Below are 27,436 nucleotides of genomic sequence, written 5' to 3'. Positions count from 1 at the left end.
TGGGGTGGGGGGAGTGAAAAAAAAAAAAGCCAAAGTGATAAATATTGGAGCAACTTAATTATTTTTTTGTTAAAATCTTAAGCTGTTGTTATCAGTTTTAAAGGAGTATTGGGTTTGAATTGTAGATACGCATTTGCAGTGGATTTCTGCTGTGGATTGCCTTTTCCAACCCCTGCTTGTGGTTTTGTCACTTTTGTCTGGGGTCAAAGAAGCAATGCTGGAGACTTTTGTCTCCCTCTGCTTCTCATTTTAATGCAGGGGGAACTCTCAGGCCAGGGTCAAAAAAGGGATGCTTGAGAACCTCCGAGGGTTTGATGCGCTGGTCTGCATCCAAGGCCAACATCCGTTTACTAAAAAACTAGCTAAAATACTATGACCACCATTTTTAACGAGTTACCAATATGCGAGATGAATCAGTGAAGTCTAATTTTATTTCCTCCCCAGTTTATTGTTATCTATGGAAACTTGGAACAAAGAAGAAAAACTTTTTGGGGATTCCTAAGTCAAAATTCCAATTAATTATTTTAAAGTGTCTACTTAAAAACTAAAAAATTTAAGTTATCTTATTATTTTTTAAACAATTCCATAGTACGTCACTTTTTTACACATGGATGGCAAAAAAGACTATTTTCAGTGCTTCTTTAATCTATCGTTCAGTCTTCGAAGCAATGGAGTGCTCCATCTTTCTGCACATATCATCTTTGGTCAGCTCCCGCCCCTGACGTTTCCCTCAGCCGTTGGACAGACTGCACGCACGCTGGGCTGTGCCTGCCTCCCCGTGTGTGAGTCGAACGTAGTTCTAAAAGTCATCGAGGTTCTGTACTTAGCTTGCTAGCTGTGTTATTTTTTTCCCCTCGGACGACGAAGTCTGTACATAAACACATCAGGTCAGTACTTCCTCATCCCGTTTCCGCATATTTTCTGGTCCAACAGCGGCTGATAAACACGCGTGAAAGTTGTTCAGGTGTTGTTCAGACGTTACTTGAGGTGAGGTGTTAGTTTAGCTCACTAGCTAACCAGCCCATATTGCTTGTGGTCTTAACCACCGGCTCGCTGAACCGCTTTGGGCCTCGCTGCTAGCGTTACTTAGCAACTGATCACATCTCCCCCCCCCGACCGGGATCCATTTAAGCCGAAGAGGTGACCAGGCACCTGAGCGCCACAACACTATACGAACATTCATTCGATACAGATGATTTTAGCTAACAATTACGTGTGCTGAGTGAATTTGTAGCAGCAGTGTGCCCTGCTGGAGCGCCGGTGACATTGCGGAGACTTTTGGACTTGTGGAATTTGCCTTTCAGTTTCTTAGCTTATGACACCTTTTTCTTTTGGGGGGCTATGTGGGAGGTTTGGACGTGGACGTGATGAACCTGTGTAGCGCTAATGTCTCCCATTCTTAGCGGAGAAGAGCTACCATTCAGCTAGCTGGTAAGGTGAGTTAGCTGACAGGACATTTTTAGAGCAGCGTTACCAGATGTGCCACCTCATCGACAGCTCCTCGGTCCGCTAGCCACTGGTAGGCAGAGGTGACAAGTCGAGTGTCCCTTACAGGCAAATTCGCTGACCTGACACAAAGATAACTGGGTTTACAGCTCAGCCACAGTGTGCAGTGTGTCAGTGAAGCTGCATTGAGAGGCAAGGGGCTCGTGAATGCTATCTTTTTAACTGTAATGTTTGCAGTGCTGTAAGAACACATTAAAGAGGTAGGAAGTCTGTTTTTGGTCATTCCAGGCCTTATTTATGTCTATTCACATTGGTATGAGCCAGAATCTTTGTAGGACAGGGGTGTGTCTGTAAAATGGCAGCAAGGTGAGGGTTGTTAAATTCAAAACAAGTGAAGTTCGAGGACACAGGATGCTTTTGGCTCTTATTCTGTACCTTTGAGGCTTTTTTTGCCTACGTTTGTCAGTGCTAACAGGGGCCTGAATAATCCTCCCTGCAGATGTTTCCTCAAATAGGAAGAGCCAGAGCTTGACTTGGCCTTGAGATGACCAAAGCAGGAGAGAGAATGTGCAAGTCATGTCAGATAATGCACACATCTGAAGATGTAAAGGTGTTAGTTTATTGCTTATGGATGCAACGAAATGCACCCTACTTGGTCTTTGTTTGGGGCAGGAGTTTAAAAGGATACCTTGGCAGCTCAAATAGTGGAAATGGGCCTGATTTAGTAGTGAAGTCTCTGGCTAATATTAATCTTGTGGAAGACCATGTGGACTTGTGTAACCATTAACTCCTTCCAACTAGTAGTGAATATACTGAAGAATTTTAAGAACTTCTGTCTGGACGTTAATTTGTTTTCATCCTGTTTTGTGTGGTGGGGGACAGTTAAATCATTTGTCAGAGCCATAACACTCATATCCAATACTTTAATGGACACTGAGCATGCAAATGTATGCAGTTGTGAAAATGGAAGTCATCTATGTTAATGGAGGTCTCTGAGAAGTCTCACTTCTGCTTTACAAGCTACTGTCTACCTGTTTCTGTTTGTTTATTTACACCAGGGGAGAGAAAATCATACTACATGTGATATAATGTGAATCTAGTTAAGAATTATACTTTTTTTTGCATGCATCAGTGTATTAAATCTCTTTAACTTTTGCAAAGCTTGAGTATTTGGTGTTTTCCCCAAGCTACAGATTAGACTGAGTCAGTGGCAAAAGATTAACATTACTGCTGTGGGAAATTCTTCACCGTGAGAGGATCATGTTCAGCTCACAGCCTCAGCTCACCAATCAGAGCTGTAACATCCTCTGGTCAAGCTCATGTGATATTTGTACTAGAGCTTTGTGGTTTTTCTGATAGAACTAACCTTTTGCTTTTAAAACTCTCTGCACAATGAATGTAACCTCTGCGTATTGTACCACGCGTTCATGGGTCAATCAGACTAGAAAGTGCAGTCTTGCATAGACGTCTTCAGCTATAATGGCTATGGCTTCCCTGTTTTGCCTATTTTTGACCTGAGGGCTTGAGTCAGTCGTCACTCAAAGACACAGCGGGATAAAACTGGAGCACTGCTTTCAAACTGGGTCATGTCTGCTGATGGCCACCTTTCACTCTCTGCTGAGAAATATCTTGGAGGCTGCGTGAGAGCTTCCTTTCTTAAGTTGTTTAGGTAAACCTGTGTAGTGCAGCTCTTAGGCCCTTTCAGGAATGAAAGTAATGTTTGTGTGCTGCTGTTGAACATTTAATTTCTTTACTTTGAAGACGAGCGTCTTGCCTGACTCAGAAGAGATTCACGTCATAGTTTGTTTTGAAGTGAAAAACTTTTAACGCTCTCAGGAATTCGATACATGCACAGCTTGTTTCATTGTCCTGGGACGTTTCAGACGTTTGCAGTCAATGATTACAGGAATAGCTACATATAATAAAATCATTTTCTTGACATTGTTCAAGTCCTTGAGCTCCTTGTTTTCACTCATAACGTGACAAGGTAAAGCCCAAGTACAGAATTAAGTGTCCGTACACTAAATGAAAACCCTTGTTTGTATACTGGTAGAATTTCATTATAAGCAAATTTCTTTGCAGATTACATACAAAAATTGTTGTGATAATTCCATACTTGTACAAACAGTGTCTCGGCTTGATGGGGACATATGCAGGGTCTTTCCCTGCCTAAGTGCATGTTAAAGGTCAGCAGATGTATAAAACATTATGATTATGATTCCACGGTCTTTGCTTCAAGTAAGTGACAGACAATTTCTGTTAAAATGGAGCGTTCAACCATTCGGCTTGTGTGCTTAGGTAATCTGACAAACAGGATAATCTGCTGCCTGTGGTCGTGTTTCTGCAGTAATCCAGTTTTATAAAAAGCTGCCAGCCAAGCCTTACATGTTGTTTGATGTCAGAATGATAGATTGAGAGAGACCCTCTGTGACACAGTCTGTGCTCTGTGGTCAAGGTCACACATTATCAGACGTTCAGATGGCACTACCACAGACTGCACGTTGGTCAGGCTGTGAAGGGGTATTTTTAGATCTGTGATGTCGTGTATGCCGAGGAACTTGTTGTCATAACAAAATACCTCCATTAACACAGCACTAAAAACAAAGTCTACAGATCATGGCTTGCAACAGGTGCACTGTTGTTTATTAGTTTAGTTAAATAAATTAAATCAATTATTTAAATAAATTATTTTTGTCAAAGACAATAAGAGTTAAAGGCAGAGGATATTGGCAGAAGGGTTATTGACCAATGAGTAAAAATACTTTAGTAAAGGTTCACAAAATCAAGTAATGTTACTTGTTTTGTTTTTCCCTCTCTCTATCAACAGGGTCCTTTTTGCAAGAAGCGCTTTTTCTCCCTTCTCCCTTTTCCTCATTTTTTTTTTCTTTTTTTTTTCCTTTTTTTGTTTATTAAATTTTGGTGCGGAGAGAGAAAAAGCATTGCAATCACAGAGCAGCAGGCAGTGGTTTTGATGGTCTGGGGTCAGTCTGTATCCAGGGACGAACACAAGCCTTGTGGTTCAGATCACAGGAGGAAACATGAGCACAGCCAAGCCCAGTGGCATAAAAGTGCCTAGCAAGATAGCTCGGCCACCTGGAACAGGAGCCCCCAAGACCAACCCCAGCACAGGTAGGAATACATGTCGAAACTCATCAGCTGAGTAGCATTTGAATGCAGGTATAGCCTTATTTAAAACAATGTACATGTTTGGTGTTTTGTTTTTTTTGTGTGTGTGTGTGTGTGTTTTGTTTTTAAACTTACAATAAACATGAAAATTGATTCTTGAATAAATAATTAGTATATTCTTAATGCAAGATTTCCCTTTGATACCCCGTTAAGCAGCAAGACTTAAACAGATGACAGTACATTTATAGTGTTATATAAATATAAAAATTTGTTAACGCCATAACCGCATGAACGCAGCAATCTCTGTTAGCGAGTTAACGCGGATTGCGGAGCTGCAAGACTTCAACGCCGTTAGCGCAGGTAGCTTGTTAATGCGTGCAGCCCCATGCATGAGGCGATCCGCGCTAACTCGCTAACGGAGATTTGCTGCGTTAATGCGGTTATGGCGTTAACGTCATTTTAACGAGACTAACGCTGACAGCACTAATAAAAAAAAAAAAAATATATATATATATATATATATATATATATATATATATATATATATATATATATACAAGGGGTGTGCTGTGTTTGCTCTGCATTTGTGACGTGGCTCTGTGATTCAAATTAATAACTTACTACTCTCCCTCTCACCAAAATGCAGCTAAAACTGCTGTTGCAGACAAATCGGCTGCAAGTGCCAGCTCTGGAGAGTCAGGGAATGTGGAGGAGAGCTTCCAGATTGGGGATCGAGTTTGGGTGAATGGAAATAAGCCGGGCTACATACAGTTTTTGGGAGAAACGCAGTTTGCCCCAGGACAGTGGGCGGGAATTGTTCTAGATGAGCCAATTGGGAAGAACGATGGGTCAGTAGCAGGCGTTCGATACTTTCAGTGTGAAGCCCTGCGAGGGATTTTTACCCGCCCCTCCAAGTTGTCTCGCACAGAAGAAGAGGCTAATGGAACTCAGACGGCACCGACGTCCCGCGCAGCATCACCCACTCCCTCAGTCGGAAGCGTAGCCACAAAAACAGCACTGCCTTCAAGTACCGCGACAGCCAAGAAGGCCTCAACAGCAACAACACCAGCTACCCCATCTTCCAACCTTGCAAGGACAAACAGTGAATCTGTCTCCAACCTCTCAGAGACTGGATCGGTCAAGAAGGGGGAACGGGAACTGAAGATTGGTGACCGTGTGTTGGTAAAGTTTCTATAAGTAGAAAAAAAAAGTTGCCTACAGTTTTCTTCCCTGAACATTTCAGCAAAGCTACAAATATCTGAAGGTTCTCCCTTTTGTGTTTTAGCAATGTCAGCAGGGCCTTGAGAATCACATGACTCACGAAGCCCTCCTCCAGTTTTTAGGAAGCTAACAAATGAAATATGGTTGTTTTCACTTGTACTTTGAACCATTCACTTCTGAGTCAGTGAAGTAGTTTTAGTAACGTAGTACAGTCACTCAGGTCTGCTTATAGATGTTGAGTGCATTGCTTCCTCCTTATGAATTCCTTTTTTTCCCCGCACAATCACGAGGATGTGTAGCACATTAAGTAAAGAGGAAGTGTTACTCATGCCTGTTGGGCAGCAGAGGAAATATGCTCACCATTACCACATTTAGTAAACTTCCAAACTATGCTTTTAAAATAATTTAGAAATTATTTTATAAATAATTTATTATTATTAAACATTATTTTATAAATGATAAAAAATAAAATGTAATAAACACACACATACCCCACAATTCTGGCATGTTTGCATCTGTGGCTTTTATGGAATTATTTCCCTTGGGATTTATTACCAGGCAAAGCTGATTACTTTTTAGTCCCCTCTCATCTGTTAAGAGAATTAAATGTTGGCTAATCTTTGGTGTATTTCCTCTTAGGTTGGTGGTACAAAGGCAGGAGTGGTACGCTTCCTTGGAGAAACAGACTTTGCCAAAGGCGAGTGGTGTGGCGTGGAATTGGACGAGCCCCTAGGAAAGAATGATGGGGCAGTGGCAGGCACAAGGTACAGAAGCCACAAGATCTATAAACAAGTTGTGTGTAAACTCAACCACACTCCTCCTTTTATTGAACACTTTTATTATTGTGGTTGTATTCAGATATTTTCAGTGCCAACCCAAGTATGGCTTATTTGCTCCAGTGCACAAAGTCACACGCATTGGCTTTCCTTCCACTACGCCTGCCAAAGCAAAAACAACCGTTCGGAAAGTGGTGGCCACACCGGCAGGGCTGAAGAGGAGCCCCAGTGCCTCATCCATCAGTACCATGAGCTCTGTGGCATCTTCTGTTAGTGCTAAGCCGAGCCGCACAGGCCTGGTGAGACACACTTATAAAAAAAACAAAGAACAACAACAGTGTATTACCTGTGGCATTATGGTGAGAGACACGCAGCAGTATGAACATGGTACCTGTCTCTCTTTCTACAGCTGACAGAGACATCCTCAAGGTATAATCGAAAGATTTCAGGCACCACAGCCCTGCAAGAGGCACTAAAGGAAAAGCAACAGCATATTGAGCAGCTCATGGCTGAGAGGGACATGGAGAGGGCAGAAGTTGCCAAGGCCACAAGCCATGTTGGAGAAATGGAGCAAGAAATTACCCTGCTAAGGGATGAGCATGAGCAGGTCAGCTCAGTCACTGAGCCTGAACCACAGTTAGTTTAGTATGTATTAATTTTATCTCTTTTAAATGTTTGTCTGTGATTTTGACAGATGGAGGCAAAGATGGATCAGTTGCGTGCCTTGGTAGAAGCTGCAGACAAAGACAAGGTGGAGCTGCTGAATCAGCTTGAGGAGGAGCGTAGGTGAGTGTGGGACTAGTTAAAGATGCTCATGAGAGTAAATTAGGTCCTCTAGTTTCAATGTTGTGAGACACTGAAAGTGGGGTGAGAGCTTTGCTCCCAGTACTGTTGTTTTACAGTCATAAGGTAATAAATTTGTTGTTGGCATCGCTCTTGATCACTGCAGTTTAGAGGTGGCTTGTGCCTCAGAGGAGTAAATATGTTTCTGTTAAATAGGAAGGTGGAGGATCTTCAGTTTCGTGTTGAGGAAGTTTCCATTACCAAAGGAGACCTGGAGGTAAATACACAGCATGGATACACACCGCTGACTTCATATCTAAATTTACACTTCAGACGCAGTGGGCTGCCCCATTCACCGTGCCCGAAATTCCAGTTTACATAAACCCACATAATAAAGGGATTTAAAATGTTGGTAAAGCTAGTAAAATTGGAGTAGCTACTCCAAGGTCCAGTTTGGTAAATTTTGAATTTCAAATAAAACAAATCTTCTCAACTAGAGTCCTATAATAGAATATGGAGCATAATATATCTACTTTAATCTTACATGAGATTCACACAAGTACAGTCAAGTCAATACAATGTTTGCATTTAAACCTGCCCCCATTTCCATTAAATCACCAAATCTGACATCTCGATTTTGAAAGTGTTAGTTTTATGTAACCCCCAATTTAATGCAGACAGATAAATTATGTCATGATCTGTTTACCATTTGTTACTGGGTTGTTGTTTTTTTTTTTTTTAGCAACTTGCATCCCAAGTTGCAATATTGAGAGTGCAGTAGCTCAGTAGTATGTGTTTCTTTTCTAATTAAAGAATTTATTTATTCCACAGTGTTGCACAGGAAACCACCTCTGTTACTCTGAAGGCATCCTAGCTCAAAATAGATGTTTTAAACTGTGGGCTACAGGGTTAGAAACTCAATTTTCCTTCTCTTTAAATGTGTGTACTAACAGTTAAAGCAGCAGATATTCATAAATAATTTTGTGTAGTTAAAAAAAAAAATATGACCACCAAACTAAAAAATAATGTGTTAACTTCAAGCTGTTGAAGGTGTACTAATGTTGAGCTGTAACCCTCAGTAACCCTCCTTGTTCAGTGACGCGGTCTTATTGCTTCTTCTTCCTTCCCATGTTCGTCTTTCATGTTGGTCCAGTGCTCAGCATGGAACCACTGGAAATGCCCCCTTGTCTTTTCACTACCCAGTCACAGTCCTAATTTCTGAGCCTGCCCACTGCAACCAGGGAGGAATAACACCTATGATAAGAGTTAAAATGTAATTTAATATATGTGTTTTCAGTTTTCTAATAAAACTGGTCCAACATCCATACCACTGACTGGATATGGTGTATCAGATTGTTAAATATTAGTTTATTTTATCCATTGTATTCAATGAAGACCTGGGATAAACCATGGTCTACATACATTTAAAACTGGTGCTATTCCAATTTTCCAAACAGACCCTGTTTTTAACTTTTATTGTGTTTACATAAGATTAGAAGCAGAGCGTTTTTCTAAGTAATGCTTTATTAAGCTTCCATAAAAATCTGTACTTGTAGCACCAAAATACAGAGAAAGCCAGTGAGATCCTTTCTATTTCTTGAGCCTAAAATGTTTCTGTTACTGATTGATATCTGTTAAGTTGGTCACAAGTCTTGCACACGGTGGTCTGATAACGGCTGGTTTCTCACAACACTAAATATTTAAAGTGTGGACAGTGGCCTCATCACCAAAGAGAGAAAGCAGTGTAGGTATTGACAACACTAATTGCTGTATATAGAAAACCACAATAATAAATGTCTTTATATTGACTTCGTCTGGTAAAATCGGACATCTTCTGTATATTAACATGCACCAACTTTGTGTTAGTGACACACAGGGATCAGGAAACTCCCAGTACTGCCTTCTCTCCACACCGTGGTGAAGTCATGTTAACTTGATTTTACTTGCTGGCTTGGCACACAGTATCAAATTTTCTGTGTATCATAACAGTCTGTGTGATTTGTTTACCAGGTGACTTTTTTTTTTTGCATGGTTACTTCTAAACTGCTTCCATCAACATACTCATCCTGCACATCCATACTACATGCCCCCGTCGTCCGCTGCTTGTTGTTTTTTTTTTTCTTTTTTCTTTTCCCCCCACTGTTTCTTTGAAAAAAATCCCTATTTGCAGCTGTTTATGGCACAGCCTGAAAGTTCTGCATGGGGGTGTTTTCTCATTTCCACTCATCCATCACTATCCACACCCACCCAGTGTCCTTGCCTCAACCCTTCAAATACTCACTTACACACACACACACACACACACACACACACACACACACACACACACACACACACTTTCACTGTCATCCCTATCCAACCCCTCCTTCCTTTCTCCTGTCTCCCTCCCTCTCTGTCTGCGTTGGGCTGGCATGTGATGGTGGCACTGGTGTGTTTTCTTCCTCTCCCCCTTGTTTACTAACAGACGCAGACCAGACTGGAGCATGCCCACATTAAGGAGCTTGAACAGAGCCTGCTCTTTGAAAAGACCAAAGCTGAGAAACTCCAAAGAGAGTTAGAAGACACTAGGGTAATGAATTCTGCTCTGCAGCGTGTTGCGTTGGGAAAAAGGCCCGTAGCCAAAAAATGTGCAGCAGTAACTGGACTCTTGCTGTATATGGGCTTGTGGTAAATGTACCCTACAGATGCATTTTTTCAGCTTTACATAAAACTAATAACCCTGATCTTAAAAACCAGATTAAATCATATACTAAAATATTAAACATCTTTGGTATGTTTAAAATCCTAAATTAGTCTGCCCTGCTTACAGTTTGCAAATTAAATGTCAAAAGTATTAGTTTCTTTTGTCACACTTTATCAGATATTAAATTATCTCAAATTCACACTGGTCCACTCAAAATCTTTTTATATTGAAAATATGGAGGTTTTGACCTCCAAAACAATAACCATGTGGATCTGACAGAGAGACACATGTTTACCTATATTTCCAGCAGATGGTTTTGTGATATCACTGCTTAACCAGACAGACAAACTCCTCCCCAGCTTGTACCAAGCTAATCATTTTCCCAGTTATCCTATACTCTCCTTTCCCGGTCCTTCCTGACATCCATTTGTCCCGCTTATTTGGTGTCCCTGCGTTTTGCTAGTTTAAAACCGTATCCACCTCCCAGACCAGTCCACCTACAGTGTTACAGTCACAGTAAATGTATAGTTTTGAGGAGGATTAGGCCTGTAGGTTTAAAACTGCACTATGTTAACACAAAAAAAAAAAAAAAAAATTTGTACCAGAGCTTGAATGGTGTAAAAGCACTATAAAATATCAGGACTACCTGAGATGTTTTTAGTTTATGTGTCTGATAAATCACGACGTCAGTGAGGACACTTTCTAGTCTAATACTTGGTGGAAAATCTCTTGCACACTGCTGTAGCTCCATACATGCTTTCAGTGTTCACTTCCATTATTTGGATCATACCGTTTATAACCACAAGAGGTCAGTATAATGATTTATTTTCAACATCAAATGTTTTGTATCCTTCTCATTTTAAAAAAAAGCAAATTGAGGAAAAAATCTCACCCAGTAATCACTTTAAATTTCTTTAACAATTAGTTTTTCATATATTTAGCAAAAGTTAGTTATTAAATAATCTTATTAATCCTTTGTTTGTTTGTTTTTAAATGTACTAAGATATTTAGTAGGCTAGTTTGAGATACATTTTTAAATAAAGATTTCCCGCTTTTAAAGGTTGCTACTGTGTCAGAAAGATCCCGTATTATGGAACTTGAGAGGGACCTTGCACTTCGAACAAGAGAGGTGGCTGACCTGCAGCTGCGTCTTGGGGTCCAGCAGGGCTCTGAGGACTCAAACTCCACTCTTTCTCCCCTCCTGGAAGAAATAAACTCTCTGAGGGATCAGTTGGCTTCTCAGGAAACTAGTCATCAAGAAGAGCTAGGTAAATACAAGGAGAAGCTAGAAGCTCAAGAAAAAATCCACAGTGATGCAGTTGCTCAGCTTCAGGCTACATCTGTGAGGCTCTCTTGTGACAAAGAGCAGCTGCAGATGCGCTTAAGTCAGGCAGAGAAGGAGAATGCTGACGCTGTTGAACTGTGGCGTTCAAAGTTGGAGGCTGCCGTTGCCTCTCACCAGCAAGCCATGGAAGAGCTGAAGGTGTCCTTCAGCAAAGGTGCAGGTGCTCAGACAGAAGAACTTGTAGAAACCAAAAGTGCACTTGAGAAGCTGAAGTTGGAGCACAAGTCAGCTCTGGAGGAGGCCGACGCCAAACACAAAGCTGAAGCCACGGCATGGACTCAGGAGTTGAAGGCGCTGAAGGCACAGGTGCTGTCTCTGACTGAGGACAAAGAGCGACTGGAGGAGTCACTTCGGTCCAGTGTTGAAAAAACAGAAGAACAGCACCTGGTGGAGATGGAAGATGTTCTTGGAAAGCTTCATGCTGCTGAACTTAGGGTAAAGGAGCTTGAGGAGAAGGAAGTGACGCTAGCACAACAGGCTCAAGACAAGGATGGAGAAACCAAAGAACAGATGGCGGAAATGGTGGCTCTGCGGAGCAAAGTAGCACAAAGTAACCAGGAGCTTGTAGCTCTGAAAGCTCAGCTAGAGGAGGTACAGAGCCAAGGAGACAAGCAGGGTGCCAAGGTGGGTTCTTGGTAACTTCATGATCAATAAATGCTCCCTTTTTGTTATGTGCCATATTTTTCTCCTGGTGATGTGATTATCCTTGACTTGGTGTACCATTTTCATAAAATCATTGCTTTTTGTTTGTTATGCATTTCATTGCATTTTATATGTTAAAGGTTGCTGAATTAAACTCTCAGTTGGAAGGCAAACAGCAGGAAGTCCTTTCTTTACAGCAGAGTCTGAATACTGTAAAGCAGGAGAAGGATACCCTGGAACAAGAACTTGGAGGCCTGGTGAGAACTGTGACTTAATTTTTGGGTTTGGAGATATTCTCCCCAAATTGTACCTCCCTTTTCCCCACAGTTTACCTTTATCTTATTTCTCTGCTGGAGTTTTTTTTGGGTTTTTTTTGATATTTATTATTGTCACACAACAAATCTGCATATATATCTGCAGTAAGCTAGTGTCAGCTAATATTTACTGATCCAGTGGGTTGATCTCAGTATTGAACGCAGTTAAAACATTACATATTGGCAGTTTGTCTACCGTAGAAGTGTCATATAAAAAAACGTTTCCTAAACTTTGCTGACAGAAACAAAAGGTGGCTGAAAGCACAGAGGAGCAGACTACATCATCAAAAACTATGCAAGGTAATCTGAGTCACTCTGTGTTGAGTTACCGAAATGTTTTCACATCCCATTTTCCTGTCATCTGCTGTCATTCTACGTTTTTAATGTGCAAAATCTTCTAGTATCAGTATAATTCTTTTGTTTGTATGATTTTTGTTTTGTTTTTGTAGAAACACTTGAGAAACTGAGTAAGAAAGAAGAGGAGTACACATCCTTGGCCCAAGAATCAGAGTCATTAAAAAGTCAGCTTGCTGGTAAGATCATTATCATTTCATTGATCGGTCTTTAAATTGTGTGTGTGTGTGTGTGTGTGTGTGTGTGTACATTTTTTGTTTTAACAAAGTCATCTTTTTTTATGTTTTTACAGGGCTGGAGAGGAAGTTAAAGGCTTCAGATGAAAAGAACGAGCAGCTTTCAAAAGACAAAAACAAGCTGGAAAATGATATCTCTGATATGATGAAGGCATCAGGTGATAGTTCTGTACAGCTGACCAAAATGAATGAAGAACTCATACAGAAAGAAAGGTACCACACTTTAATTTTCCATCATTAAATATGACCTGATTACAATGTTTACTCAGAAAGAGTCGGATACTTGTTTTTCTTTTGTTTTAGTCCATGTAATTTGTAATTTATCCGACTGCTCACTACACATCCTCCTTTTCTTTTGTCATCACACAGGAGGCTAGAGGAGTTACAAAATCATCTAGCAGAGGAGAAGGAGAAGGTGGCACGCTTAAATGAACAACTCCAACAAGAAGCGTCCCACAAAGAGCACGAGCTCAAAGAGACTAGAGAGGCACATCAGACTGAAATAAATACCCTTCAGGAGAACATCACTACTTTGGTTAGTCACAAAAAATATGTTTTGATGTATATTTTGAGTACATATGTTGAGCTAGCATTTTCAATGCACACATCTATTTTTAGAAATGCTCACAGCATCTTTATTTCACTAACCACAAAACACTTCATTTAACGTCAGAGCGGTTAACTTATGGCAGGAATTAATCAGCCTGTTCACTGGTGAACTCCTAACTGCAAAAAAATCTTGCTCTACAAACCTTTTTCTTTTCTTTTCTTTTTTTTTAAACTGACCCTGAGCCTTTGGTTAACTTGAATCCTTTTATAAAGTAACATACTACTTATTACTCGATGTAAATTATTCCGTTAAAAACATATTCTTTTGACATGAGCTGCATCAAAACAAGGCAACAAAAATTTTATTGTTGTGTCCCTTTCTTGTTCCCTGTTCTTTAGGAGAAGACTGTTAAACAGGGTGAGACCTTGGTTGAGGAGCTCAAGGCCTCACAGAAGAAATCCCTCTCTCAGGTGTCTGAGCTCCATGCAAAGGAATTTGAAACACTGCAGAGTCAGGTTGACAAGTTTAAGCAGGAACTCTCCTCCTCCAAGGACAAAACCCAAGAGCTAGAGAAGATGGTGTCTGAACTGCAGCCATACAAAGAGCAGGCCCAGGTAAGTGCAAACACCTATTGGTGCATTTTTATTTTTGGCAATTTGGTAGCCTCAAACATTAAAATGGTTGAAACGGAAACGATGAGGAAGATGTATTTAACTGTTTTGGGTTTTTCGTTGTTGTTGTTTATTTACGTTTTGCCATACACATTATTTGTTTTGAGTTGCTAATTTTCCCCTCACATTACAGTTAATAACAAGCCCTACAATCAAAGGCACCATGGGTTGCATGCTTGCAGGGGTAGAGCTTATAAAATTCTGTCTGTATTTATAGATGGTTTATACTTATTAGTGGAAAAACATTCACATAAAGAGAAACGATTAGTTTTAAATGCTGTGCACATGGATCGCATGTTCACCTTCAGATGAATCTGGATTGCCATGGATTTAGAAAAGTTTTAAGAACTTCAGATCAGGATGACATGGATACAATTACAGACATAAACCCAAAATGACGAAGTTATTGTCTAAATTTATGAAGTCATAGTAAAAATCTGCTTGTTTTTTTCTTTTTTTTTTTAAAATTTGAACATTTCCACTTTTCAAAAAATTGATTTGTTTGTGTCAGTGCTCACTTAAAAAGTTTATTTTACATTAATTAGTCGTGAGATGGATGGTTACAATTTTTTTTGTTTATTTCTTTTGAGTTGCAATTTAAACTTAGTGTACGCACAAATAAGGCAATCAAGATGTGATTCAAGACTTTGAAATCCAACAGTTGAACCAAAGTTAAGTATTCATGTGTTCTAACATGTGTTTGTGAATTCTTCAGTTATGTTGCAAGTCAAGTTACTATATATCATTCTACACTCAGTAAAAGGTTAATAAATTTAAATTTTAAGGATAATTTTTGATACTTTGATACAAATACAACCACACGCTTCAGAATCAAGTCGGCAGTAGAGCAGGGCGATATGGCCAAAAATATTTATCACGATATGTATTTGAAAATTTGCGATAACGATATAACTGACGATATAATTGATGCAAGACAAAATACAACTCCACAACATTACTAGCGCAAAAATAAAAACCCCATCCATTTATTTTCAATTAAACAAGCAGCTGTTTTTTTTTATATGCATTAAAGCTATATAAACATTTAACAGTGGAAATGCAAATTCCTTGCTGAAAGTTTAACCAAAAGGCATTTCCAGTAGAAATGGGCTGACATATCCTGAGCATAACCATGTATAATATCCACTGAAGTTAAAAAGAGGTGCTTTGCAACATTAAACTGCAGTGTGCCAAATAAAAAAGTCAAATATGTATTTTTCGGACCATAAGGTGCACGGGATTATAAGGCACATTAAGCGAAACAAAGCAGTCAGATAAATCAAACTTTATTCAACTCATTCTTCTTGCTTCCTCCACTTCTGTACCATTGATTCATTAATGCTGTATTCTATCACAGCTGCTCTACCATGTTGTTGCAGTATATTAATGACTAACCTCGTATTGTGGGAGGATTATCTCAGTTGTTCTCCTGACTGAAGTTTGGCCTGTTTACAGCATCCTGCCGTGCGATTGCATTTGTCCCTAACCACCAGGAACCCTCACGTTAACTTTTATCGAGGGGAAAAGTGTTAGCGTTCTGTTTATGTTACGCTAACATAGCTGTGTCACTAGTGATCACGTAGCACATCATTATATACCAGCTAGCCCAACTTCAGTAACCCTACAAACGTCACTGCTGTTTAGTTTCCTGTCTTCATTTATGTTGGAAGTGATAGCAGAGCAGTACGTTTGATTATTTTTCAGAAATCTCTCAGTCAGAACATGCTATATCATGCTTAGGTAACTAGCGAGCTAACTTCTGCTAGCTTCCTGGTAACTTCTAACTCCGTTAAATGTAATAAATTCTGTGTCATCAATCATATCTTGATTGCTTCATCTTAGATGCACTGTTCAAGTCGTATTCAAAGAAAGCAGAAGTGAAAATGTTCTGCCTCTTATTTATATATGCATATCTTTTGAAAATCATTGTGGTGTAAGCTCTGGTTTGATCTTTTGCCATTTTTGATGCTTCTGCAGCTTAACCTTTCCATTTGCACATGACTGATATCCATATCTGCTTGATTTATTTTGTATTCATTCATTCCTTGCTTTGGGTATTCCCCTCCCTTTTTTTCTGTCATCTTTTGTTTTCCCAGTGTTTTTCTGCTGAGCTTGACTCCTACAAGCATGACGTTGAACAGTTGTCGAAAAAACTGGAAAAGCAAAACCTAGATCTGGAAAATATGTATAAGGAAAGTGAGGATTTTAAGGCTGAGAAAGGCAAACTGGAGAAGCAGCTTTCAGATGTTCAGGCTAAGCTTTCTGCCCTTGAGATTATTCACCAGGAACTTTCAGTCCAAAATAAAGAACTACTTACAACCAGAGAAAAGCTAACAAAACGCCAAGAGGAACTGCTCGCCACTAAGAAGCATTCAGATGTTTCAATGAATGAGGAACTCGACAAGCTCAAAAGCCGTCTTCTAGAAGCACAGACTGAAATCAAAGATCTGAAGCAAAGTAAAAGTGAATATCTGGCTCAAATTGAGGAGCTTCAAAGACAAAATGCAGAGAAGAATGATTCTATCCGAAAGCATCAACAGGACATTGAGCAAATACAAGCGAAAAAGAAGCAGCTACTTGAGGATTATGAAAAAGTCTGCAAGGAGAGAAACCGGCTTGAAGAGGACCTTAATGAAACCAAGTCAAGGCTGACGTGTGAGAAGGACAATCTGATTTTGGAGAGAGATTCTGCTAGAAATGCTAAAAAGTCTCTTGATGCTAAGAATGCTGAGTTGCAGGCAAAACTGAAATCCTTGAACTTAGAAAAAGAAGATCTCACAATCAAGAACACCCAGCTCCAAGCCCTAGCAGAAACGCTGACAAAAGAGAAGGCAGAGATGTCCTCTGAAATCAGCGCAGTTGTGGAGGACAAAAAGAGCCTTCAGACTGTGAAGGAGGAGCTCCAGAATAAGCTTAGTATTACAAAGAAAAACATGGAGAGCTATATCCGTGAATGTGAAGAACTTAAAATCTCAAAAATGAGCTTGGCCCAGATGCTTGAAGAATTCAAGACAAGCAGTCAAGTGACTGATTCTGAAAGGATTCACTTGCTACAGGAGAAGGAAGACCTTCTTGCAATCCAAAGACAAACCTCTAACAAGAAAGAAGAGCTTCTCAGAGAGATACAAGAATTAAAGGAAAAGCTTCAAGTATCAACAGAACAGCTGACCCAGACCAGAGAGAAATTTGAAGAAACGTTAGCATCTGTTGAGCAAGAGAAGCAAGCGCTTCGTCTTCAGAATTCTGAAACGGAGATGGCTCTCCATGCTTTACGAAAAGAGAAGATGAGCCTGGATTCAGCGCTGGAGCAGCAGAACATGGACTATGAGCGTTTGGCTGGGGAGAAGGAAGAGTTAGAAGAGAAGCACACAAAGGCCGTATCTGACAAAAGTGCTCTTTCTCTCGAACGTGATAAGCTAGCTAATGATATCCAAACAATCAGTGACCAACTGGATAGTTGCTCCAGAACTAATGTTAACCTTATTCAGGAGAAGAATCACTTATCAACAGTGCTGGAGGAAACCGAACTGCAAAAAAAAGAGTTTGAAGCCAAGTTGACTTCTTTGAAACTGGAAAAGACTGACCTGCAAAATGAACTGAAGAAAAAGTCCTCTGATAATGAAATGCTTAAAAAGAGCAAAGCTGAACTCAGTGAAGAGCACAGTAAACTAAAACTGAATTTTGAGAAGGCTAACTCTGAGCTTGTTAATCAGGTAGAGAAACTGACAGAAGAACACAAACATCTTCAGTCCTTACAGACTGAAGCAGAGAGAAAAGTGCTGTCCTTGCAGAAGGAGAACCAGGAGCTAGTTCAGGAGATCCAGGAGTTGAAAAGTCAGATTAATTCAGTCTCCGATGCCAAGCGCGTACTTGAGACCCAGCTGCAGACTGAATCTAATGAGCGCAGTAAAACGGTGTCTGACCACGATCTTCTTTCCAAGCAAATTGAAGAACTACAGAGAGCTTTGTCCAAAGTTGCTCAGGAAAAAGAAGAGCTTTCATACAACTTCAGCAATGCTGAGGAGCAAAAGAAGGCCTTCATGGTGGATGTGGAGGCTTTGAAGGCACAACTGAAGCGCCAAGAGCAAGAAAATTCACAGTTAACAGAAGATAAAGACCAGTTACTATCGAAGCTGGAGGAGCTGGGCAGACAGATGATCTCACTGACCACAGAGAAGGATGAGCTGTTAGCCAGCCAGTGTAAACTAGAGCAGGGGATTTCTTCCCTCCAGACGGACCAGGAGAACTGGCTTGCAGAGCAATCAAAACTTCTTGAAGAGTTGAAGTGTTTGCAGGTTAGTCAGGAAAAACTACAGGTTGATGTTAAGGTCCTACAGACAGACAAAGAAACTTTGGAAAAGCAATATCAAGATGCTGTAGCCGAGGTATCTGCTTCCACTGCTGTAAAAGAAAAAATTTCCTCCAGCATCGCACATTTAACAGCTCAGAAGGATGCCCTCCAGGTGGAGAGGGATGAAGCCACCCAGCAAGTCAGGAAACTGGAATCACAGCTAAAAAATGCCATTTCTAAGCAACTTGAGGTATTTGTCCTCCTGTAGAAATCACTGATTAACACATGTTAGAACGGCTGGGGCTATGTCACCCTCTCACTGCATGCCTGCTGGTTTGTCGCACTGTCCCTCTGCTCTTTATGTCTTAACACTTTCCATTTACTAACCAGTGTTTACCTCTTTTAGCTCCCAGCCTTAGCCTGTGGGTTTATAACGTGATCTGATGTTGGGCAAAAATTCCTGTTGATCATATGGTTATGTAGGTGTCAGGTGATCTGGGTCCTGCTCAATGATAAGTGAGAAATGCCATAATTTAAATAGTTGACTGTCTCTTCCACAAGACAATCAGCTGTCAGTGTCCGTTCTGAGGCCACAGGATTTAAGTCTTTATGTAGTAATTATGTTTCCTCATTGTGAAATCTTCATGTTGTTCATTTTTAGGCACAGTTGGATTGCAAAAACCTGAGGTCTGATAATTGTCGAGCTATTTGAGGAAATAAATTTAACATGTAGTTAATTACATTTTTTTTTAAAATTGCTGTCAAAACAAATCATGCATTACAAGTAGTTAAATCTGATCTGCACATTTCTAATTCTATTGTTTTGGTTGAAGTAATTTGGTGTCCTAACCAACAATGTGCTGCTTTTAATTTCAATCTGCTCTGATCATTTGCCATTTAGGCTGCAGAGGCCTCTGGCAAGACAGCCGAGGCTCTCGAACAGCTAACAAAACAGAAGGCCGTGTTGATGCAGCAGAAGAATGAAGTCCAGTCTTTGCTGGACGAGCTGCAGACGTCCAAGCAGGAGTTGGAAACACAGGTAAAAGATGGGATTTTGAAGAGAAACTTCTAATAATGTGGCTTTTTGTATAAAGTGATGTGATGGTGTGAAGTAAAAAATCTTCTGATTGTATTTATCTCCACCGTTTGTTTGTTTGTTTGTTTGTTTGTTTTTTAAAGCTGGAAAGGCTGAAGAAAGAGAACTCCAAGTATCAAGAGGACCTTAATGTATCCAAAGAACAGCTTTGCACTGAAACTCAGAGGAGCAAAGGTTTATGCCAGGAAATGTGAGTACATCCTCATCCTCAACTGTTTTCTGTTACAGAAACATATCATATTCATATTTTCAATCAACTAAATAGCATATTATTGTAAAGATATGAAAAGCCAGTGTATGGTCTGTTTGAGTTGAAAAATTACTTGGATGAGTTGAACAACAATATTTTTCTCCAGTGAGGAGCTTAAAGAAGCGGTCTCTGTGAAGTCGCAGTCCCTGCAGACGCTCCAAGATGAGAAAAACAGACTGACTGAGGAGCTCGATGATAAACACAGAGACCAGAGTGATGTTGTGAAGGTTTAAACTTTATTCTTTGGATACAGAGACCCACATGATTCTGATTTTTAAATTCAACTGACAGTGACTGAATATTAACTGTTTTGTGTGTGTGTTTTTTTTTTCCCCCTTTGCCAGCTTAAGGATGAGCACTCAAAGCTCAAAAAACAGTTGGAAGAATTGAAGCAAAGGTAAAATTATTCACACCTGCATTACGTGATTCACGCAAAGTGGACCTCATATGTTTTTTATAATCAGACCACTTACAAATATGTAGTAAACATCACTTGATGATTCTTGCTTTTGCAGGAAAAGTTTAAAAAAATCTTCTACTTAATTTGATATTTCTTTACACTTCCCTCATATACACCTTTTACCAGAAATGTATATAGACTCTGGTTTGTACAGCTTGTGATTGACTAAATCCGCACTAATATTAATAATAGTATCATTTGAATATTCAGAGAAACAACATTGCTATAATCTTGCTGCATAACCTTTTAATATCCACCCTCATATTACTGATATGACAGATGCATTTGAGAGGTGGCGCCCAGCCACCAGGTTCAAAACAAGCCTAGATGCAGCCAGTGACAGAAAGTAAAATATTAAAATTCAAATAGTAGCCAAATTAGCTTCTTTTTTTTTTCTTTTTTTTTTGTCAGACAGACAACTGAGGAAATCTATTGTTTCACAGTGGCAGATAATGATTGATCATTTGAAGTGTTGGTCATTGAAAGCTCCTTTAGTAGAGTGCAAGATAAAAATGTGGTGCTGGGAATGAGGAGGTCCACTTTAAAGCCTTTTATAAACAGCATAAGCACGAATGACTTCAGCTACTAAACATCTGAACTGATGAATAAGTGAATATGCTCTTCCTTTCCTTTAAAGCCTGCCAAATAATGCCTTCAGGTACTTAATGCTTTTTAATATTACTCCATGTCAGTCATGTCACAGCGTAAATATACATTCACTGGCCAATTCATTAGTTACAAACTGAGCATCAGAATGAGGAAGAAAGGTGTTTTAAGTGACTTTGAACATGGTATGGTTGTTGGTCTGAGTATTTAAAAAAACAAAAAAAACCTGCTGTTCTGCTGTGATTTTCTCACCCAGCCATCTCTATAAGATTGATTTATTTATTTATTTTTTTTAAACAAAAAGGGAAAATATCCAATTAGCAGCAATTTTCCGATGAAAATTCCTTGTTTCTTCCAGAGGAGAAAGACCACACAGCTTTAAGATGATGGAAGGGTAACAGTAATTCAAATAACTATTTGCTACAAGCAAGGTATGCAGAAGAGTGCCTCTGAACACGTCGAACCTTGAAGCTGATGGTCTACAGCAGCACAATAATAATAATGGATTGCATTTATATAGCGCTTTTCGGGACCCCTCAAAGCGCTTTACAATACCACTATTCAGTCACTCTCACATTCATACACTGGTGAAGGCAAACTACAGTTGTAGCCACAGCTGCCCTGGGGCAGACTGACAGAAGCGAGGCTGCCATATTGCGCCCCTCTGGCCATCACCAGTAGGCGATAGGTGAAGTGTCTTGCCCAAGGACACAACGACCAAAACTGTCCGAGCCGGGGCTCGAACCGGCAACCTTCCGATTACAAGTGAATGACACTAGGTGTCGGTCAGCTAAGAACGGGAAACTGAGAAAACTTGCACGGACTCAACAAAATTAGACAATAGAACAGGGGTGTCAAACTCAAATACACAGTGGGCCAAAATTCAAAACTGGAACAAAGTCGCGGGCTAACGTTAATATTTATTAAAAAAAAAATCTTCCTCCAGATATAGGAATGAATCTTTTCTTATGGACTCAAATAAGTTTTGCTGGAAAACTGAATATGGAACAAGCAAAGCTTAATATTAAACAATATATATATTAGCTATATAATACCAGTAGGCCAGCTCTAATAGTAATTTGGCCCGCGGGCCAGAGTTTGACACATATGCAATAGAAGGTGGGAAAAACACTGCTTGGTCTGAGTCTGAATTTCTGCTGGAAAAATTCAGAATGTAGGATCAGAATTTGGTGCAAAAATCATAAAAACATGGATCCATCCTGCCTTGCATCAGCAGTTCAGTTTGGTGACTGTGGCGTAATGGTGTGGAGGATATTTTCTCGGCACACTTTGGGCCCCTTGCTACCAAGTGGGCATCGTTTAAACACCACAGCCTGTCTGAGTGTTGTTGCTGACCATGTGCATCACTTTATGACCACAGTGTACCAGTTTACTGATGGCTGCTTTCAGTGTGACAGCACCATGTCACAATACTCAAATAATCTCAAACTGCTTTCTTGAACATGACAGTGAGCTGCTTTTGGATGTGGTGGGAAAGAGATTAGTATCATAGATGTGCAGCCACACATATTCCAGCCACATTTTGAATATGTACCACTAAGAATTAACACAGCTTTGAAGACACAAGGGAGTCCAACCTGGTACTAGCAAGGTGTGCCTAATGAACTGGCTTGTGAGTGTATATTGACCACATTTCTATAAACCTGTACAAGACACTAATGCTTGTAATTTATCCTACAGCTCCATCCCACCTGCATGACATGTTGTTTGTACTGGATCTCAGTTTTAGCGTTGTCTTCAGTACATTTGCTGTCTTACAATTTGAAAATTTTGTCCATAGAAATAAACTTTTTCCATTTGTCTCCTGAAATAGTGAGAGCGCCTTGAAGGAACAGCTGGATAAGGAGAAGGCTGCCCTCCAACAGTCCATCCATAAAAACGGTGCCTTAATCTCAGAAAAGGACCAGCAGGTGGAAAACCTCAAGAGCGAGGTAATTTATTTTAAGTTGTTATAGCAAATCATAGCCAGGGGAAGGATGTTGTTACATAATTCTGAAGCACAAACTTTTTCATCTGATTGTTGCTGCAATTCCAAGTGTTTGCTCCAAGGAACATTTTTATGTCAGCTGGCTGTTAAATGCCATGTGTGGGTTTCAGTGTCATTGTCACAGTTGGTATAGCTTTTAATTGGAGGTTCGAGGCACATTTCTTCAAATTCAGAGGCTAGAAACAAGAAGTTACTTCTAGGTCATAAAGTGTGGCCACGCTTTCTGCTTAAAAATGAAACTTGAAAGTGCATCTGTGAAATGCAAGAAACATCTGGAGGTGGTAACACATTTCTGTTATGCTTTCGTCTTCTTATTTTGAATATACTCTCAAATCTTGGCTTGAAGATTGGCTGAGATTGTATTTGTACAATGTTTGTTTATTGTGTACTATAATGCTGAAAAGAAACGTTTCAGTAATTTAATATCACGGGTTGTTTTGTTTTGTGTTTTTCATCATAGCTGGCTGTAGTACGCGGGGAAAGTGCCTCAGTTAAGACACTGCAGGGTACAATTCAATCCTTGGAGCAGGACAAAGCTACTCTACAGGCGCGTGTGCAGAGACTCGAGAAGGATCTGACCGTGGGGCCCGTTGGTAAGTCCTCGGGCACAACAGTGCACAGTTTCAACATAGCCAGACTTTCTTTGTGTCACCTGGCTCAGATAATTGAAATCAGAATGGTTTTCTTTTGGCCTCTGCTTCGGGCTATGTGTGTTTGTATTTATTTATTTATTTATTTATTTTTTTAAAAAGGGGGGGGGGGGGGGGGGGGCATTTGATGTGTAATTTCCTACAATGATGCACCGCGTGCAGCACCACTTTCTTCTGCCATGTTAGTCATTTACTGTTCAGCAGATTAAATGTATAAAATGTATTCCTTCAGCAAAGAGTCTGTATAGCATGTTGAGGAAACAGAGTAAAAGGTCAATGGAAAATATGCAATAAAGGTTGATTTTAATCCAAAACTGCACAAACATGCTTACGTTATGTAGACTGTAATTGCTGTGGCGGTCTAGCCAGGTCCACATACTTCATTAATCCTTTAATCTCTTCTTGTACTGCAGCCATTCGATAGCAGCAGAATTAATGAAACTTGACAGTGCGTCCATCCAAAGGTAAACTAATTTCTGTTTTCCAGGTGATGCAGTGTTGGACCAAATGAGGGAGGATAAGGAGACTGCAGAGAGTCAGGTGTGTACTGCGGCACTCCCGATTGACACCGGTGAACAGACTGAGAGTTTTGCTTTGTCTATTTTATTCTTTTAACACATTCAGTGTAACAATGCTTTCCTACCCTGCCCGTTTGGGGCAGCTGTATGGAAACAGACTTCCTGAATGCTGTTTGTGAATGACTGGGCCGTTTGCCAATGCAGTACTACTAAATGACACTATGTTTTTGTTTGTAGCAACAGGCTATATAGTGGATTTTATAGTTCTGTTGACTCATTTAATTCTTACAGTATAATGTTTTGTGGAGGTGAATTTAGTGGAGTTTAATTTCACTGAAAGGATTTGAAGCTTCCGTCATCCCAAGCTCTACAAGGATGACTGATAAAGCCAAACAAATTGGTAACACACTTCCATCGGGTCACCTCTGTGAGCGTGTTTTCAGCTTCACGAGTTTCCCTCCCATGTTTATTCTAAAAATGTTATACTGTAGTACGTGTCTGTGATGACTTGAGCGTGTTGTCGAGCAGAAGTCCTAATTTGAATTTCACTTTCTTTTCTTTTTTTTTCTCCTTCTCTTTCTTTATTCCAACTCTTCTCCTCTGCCCTGTCTCTGATGTTGGCAATGCTGCACCACCATCAGGCAGCGGTTTGTTATTGTTTTCATCAGCTTCACTTGTGCATGTTTGTCCATCACTGTGGCTCTTATGTTTCATGTGGTCGAGTCACATTATTTGGTGTGAAAACTACAAATGTCCTCCAAAGATGAATCGAGCTTGATTTAAGCGTTCAGTGAGCGCTCTGTTAAGATTCAGAGGTTTTAATTGGCAGTCATCATAAGCGAGCTTTCTTTGTGGCTCATTTCAAGCTTTGATTCTTCTTTGATGACTCTCAGTAGCCACTCAGCACCTTCTTTTTTTTCTTTCTGTTTTTTTGGTTTATTTGTTTTATAAGGGGGATTTGATTTTTGGGAATATTTAGTGACACGTAGTTACTGTTGTCGTAACATCACCATAGTTACTGTCCACATTGTTGTAGCAATCAAAGCCTTTGAACAGTACAATAATTCTAACCCCCATTGTTTAAAATTATTAATATGTTAGAAAATGTTGTGCTCATTGTTCTCCGGGGGCAGCCTTGATGCTAATGTTGTGTGTTTCCTTTACAGATTGATTTCCTGAATTCAGTCATTGTGGACCTCCAGAAGAAGAATCAGGAGCTCAAGGACAAACTGGAAAAAATGGCAGCTGCTGCCCTTAATGGGAATAATCCAAGCGAGCTGGATAACTATGACGGGTTAGTCCGATTCACAAAAGAGCTTCTCGGGTGTTTAAAATGATGTTCGCTGCGTGGCAATGACTCTTAACAATTTCTCCTTCTCCTTTCCTCCTTTTCTTCTGCTGCTTCTCCATTGTTTTTGTTCATGATTTTCTCCTTTTGTTCCTCCTTTTGCTTCTTTCTTCTTGTCTTCTCCTTTTTTCTACCTTTTCTCTCCTCTTTTTTTCTTCCTTCTTTTGCTTCTTCTTTGTCATTTTATCCTTCTTCTTCTACTTTTTCTCCTGCTCCACAGCCACGACAAGCAGCCTGCAAAGAAGAAACCTCCTCCGAGGCTCTTCTGCGACATCTGCGACTGCTTTGACCTCCACGACACTGAGGACTGTCCTACGCAAACGCAAATGCCAGACTCCCCTCCACACACCACCTACCATGGCAATAAGGGTGAGGAGCGGCCCTACTGTGACATCTGTGAGGTCTTTGGGCACTGGACTGACTCCTGTAACGATGACCAGACCTTTTAAAGCCTTTTTGCTTTGTTTTTTCTTTTTTCTTTTTCAAACCCTCATTCGCACAATCACTATATTTGCACACCATTTTGGATTACGCTGTGCTTCTGGGGTCCTAATTGTGCGTGTGTGTATACATTTTGTATGCTTTTTTTTTTTCTTTCTTCCAAGCATCTTTGTTGTCCACACCACCCCTTAAGCGCTCTTAGGGGAGAAAGGTTTGGCAGAATCTCTCCATTCATTCAAATAAACTGCTACACATGAAATAAACGTTTCATTTGCAATTGTAAATGAGTTTGAAGGAAAAAAAAATGTTTGCTATCTTGGGTTTGTGTGAGTGAGGGGCTAATGTAAGTGGATGTACAGTGGGGCAAAAAAGTATTTAGTCAGCCACCGATTGTGCAAGTTCCCCCACCTAAAATGATGACAGAGGTCAGTAATTTGCACCAGAGGTACACTTCAACTGTGAGAGACAGAATGTGAAAAAAAAAAAATCCATGAATCCACATGGTAGGATTTGTAAAGAATTTATTCGTAAATTAGGGTGGAAAATAAGTATTTGGTCAATAACAAAAATACAACTCAATACTTTGTAACATAACCTTTGTTGGCAATAACAGAGGTCAAACGTTTACTATAGGTCTTTACCAGGTTTGCACACACAGTAGCTGGTATTTTGGCCCATTCCTCCATGCAGATCTTCTCGAGAGCAGTGATGTTTTGGGGCTGTCGCCGAGCAACACGGACTTTCAACTCCCGCCACAGATTTTCTATGGGGTTGAGGTCTGGAGACTGGCTAGGCCACTCCAGGACTTTCAAATGCTTCTTACGGAGCCACTCCTTTGTTGCCCGGGCGGTGTGTTTTGGATCATTGTCATGTTGGAAGACCCAGCCTCGTTTCATCTTCAAAGTTCTCACTGATGGAAGGAGGTTTTGGCTCAAAATCTCACCATACATGGCCCCATTCATTCTGTCCTTAACACGGATCAGTCGTCCTGTCCCCTTGGCAGAAAAACAGCCCCATAGCATGATGTTTCCACCCCCATGCTTCACAGTAGGTATGGTGTTCTTGGGATGCAACTCAGTATTCTTCTTCCTCCAAACACGACGAGTTGAGTTTATACCAAAAAGTTCTACTTTGGTTTCATCTGACCACATGACATTCTCCCAATCCTCTGCTGTATCGTCCATGTGCTCTCTGGCAAACTTCAGACGGGCCTGGACATGCACTGGCTTCAGCAGCGGAACACGTCTGGCACTGCGGGATTTGATTCCCTGTCGTTGTAGTGTGTTACTGATGGTGACCTTTGTTACTTTGGTCCCAGCTCTCTGCAGGTCATTCACCAGGTCCCCCCGTGTGGTTCTGGGATCTTTGCTCACCGTTCTCATGATCATTTTGACCCCACGGGATGAGATCTTGCGTGGAGCCCCAGATCGAGGGAGATTATCAGTGGTCTTGTATGTCTTCCATTTTCTGATGATTGCTCCCACAGTTGATTTTTCACACCAAGCTGCTTGCCTATTGTAGATTCACTCTTCCCAGTCTGGTGCAGGTCTACAATACTTTTCCTGGTGTCCTTCGAAAGCTCTTTGGTCTTGGCCATGGCGGCGTTTGGAGTCTGACTGTT

The 27,436-nt window shown here is 40.4% G+C and overlaps 1 protein-coding gene across 6 annotated transcripts; it reads left to right on the top strand.

The window, feature by feature from the left end:
- The first annotated feature begins 117 nt into the window (after positions 1 to 117).
- Positions 118 to 27,410, top strand: clip1a (CAP-GLY domain containing linker protein 1a). Of its 6 annotated transcripts, none has more exons than XM_082553639.1 (26): positions 118 to 782; positions 4,274 to 4,575; positions 5,219 to 5,754; positions 6,433 to 6,557; positions 6,652 to 6,868; positions 6,979 to 7,176; positions 7,264 to 7,355; positions 7,569 to 7,629; positions 9,817 to 9,921; positions 11,096 to 12,004; positions 12,163 to 12,279; positions 12,579 to 12,636; positions 12,786 to 12,869; positions 12,983 to 13,139; positions 13,296 to 13,461; positions 13,875 to 14,090; positions 16,244 to 18,688; positions 19,340 to 19,477; positions 19,618 to 19,724; positions 19,891 to 20,011; positions 20,129 to 20,181; positions 22,685 to 22,802; positions 23,319 to 23,451; positions 23,996 to 24,048; positions 25,193 to 25,320; positions 25,595 to 27,410. In XM_082553639.1, exons 2-26 carry the CDS (start codon positions 4,485 to 4,487, stop codon positions 25,821 to 25,823), a joined length of 6,657 nt encoding a protein of 2,218 aa, XP_082409765.1. In that variant the 5' UTR covers positions 118 to 782; positions 4,274 to 4,484; the 3' UTR covers positions 25,824 to 27,410. The 6 variants fall into 6 exon arrangements, with proteins under 6 accessions (XP_082409765.1, XP_082409762.1, XP_082409766.1 ...); XM_082553636.1 differs by having other exon boundaries at positions 118 to 887; XM_082553638.1 differs by lacking the exon at positions 118 to 782 and adding an exon at positions 917 to 987.
- Positions 27,411 to 27,436: the final 26 nt, after the last annotated feature.

The sequence above is a fragment of the Aulonocara stuartgranti genome, assembly GCF_965226115.1.
Source record: "Aulonocara stuartgranti genome assembly, chromosome: 12".
Lineage (NCBI taxonomy): Eukaryota > Metazoa > Chordata > Actinopteri > Cichliformes > Cichlidae > Aulonocara > Aulonocara stuartgranti.
Note: the sequence above shows the minus strand (reverse complement) of the source record. Positions and strands in the feature narration are given on the sequence as shown.

Coding starts and splice junctions, on each gene's coding strand:
- clip1a (XM_082553639.1), top strand. CDS start 4,485: ATGAGCACAGCCAAGCCCAGTGGCATAAAAGTGCCTAGCAAGATAGCT. Junction 12,637..12,785: donor ATCATCAAAAACTATGCAAG/GTAATCTGAGTC, acceptor TTGTTTTTGTAG/AAACACTTGAGAAACTGAGT. Junction 14,091..16,243: donor CATACAAAGAGCAGGCCCAG/GTAAGTGCAAAC, acceptor TTGTTTTCCCAG/TGTTTTTCTGCTGAGCTTGA.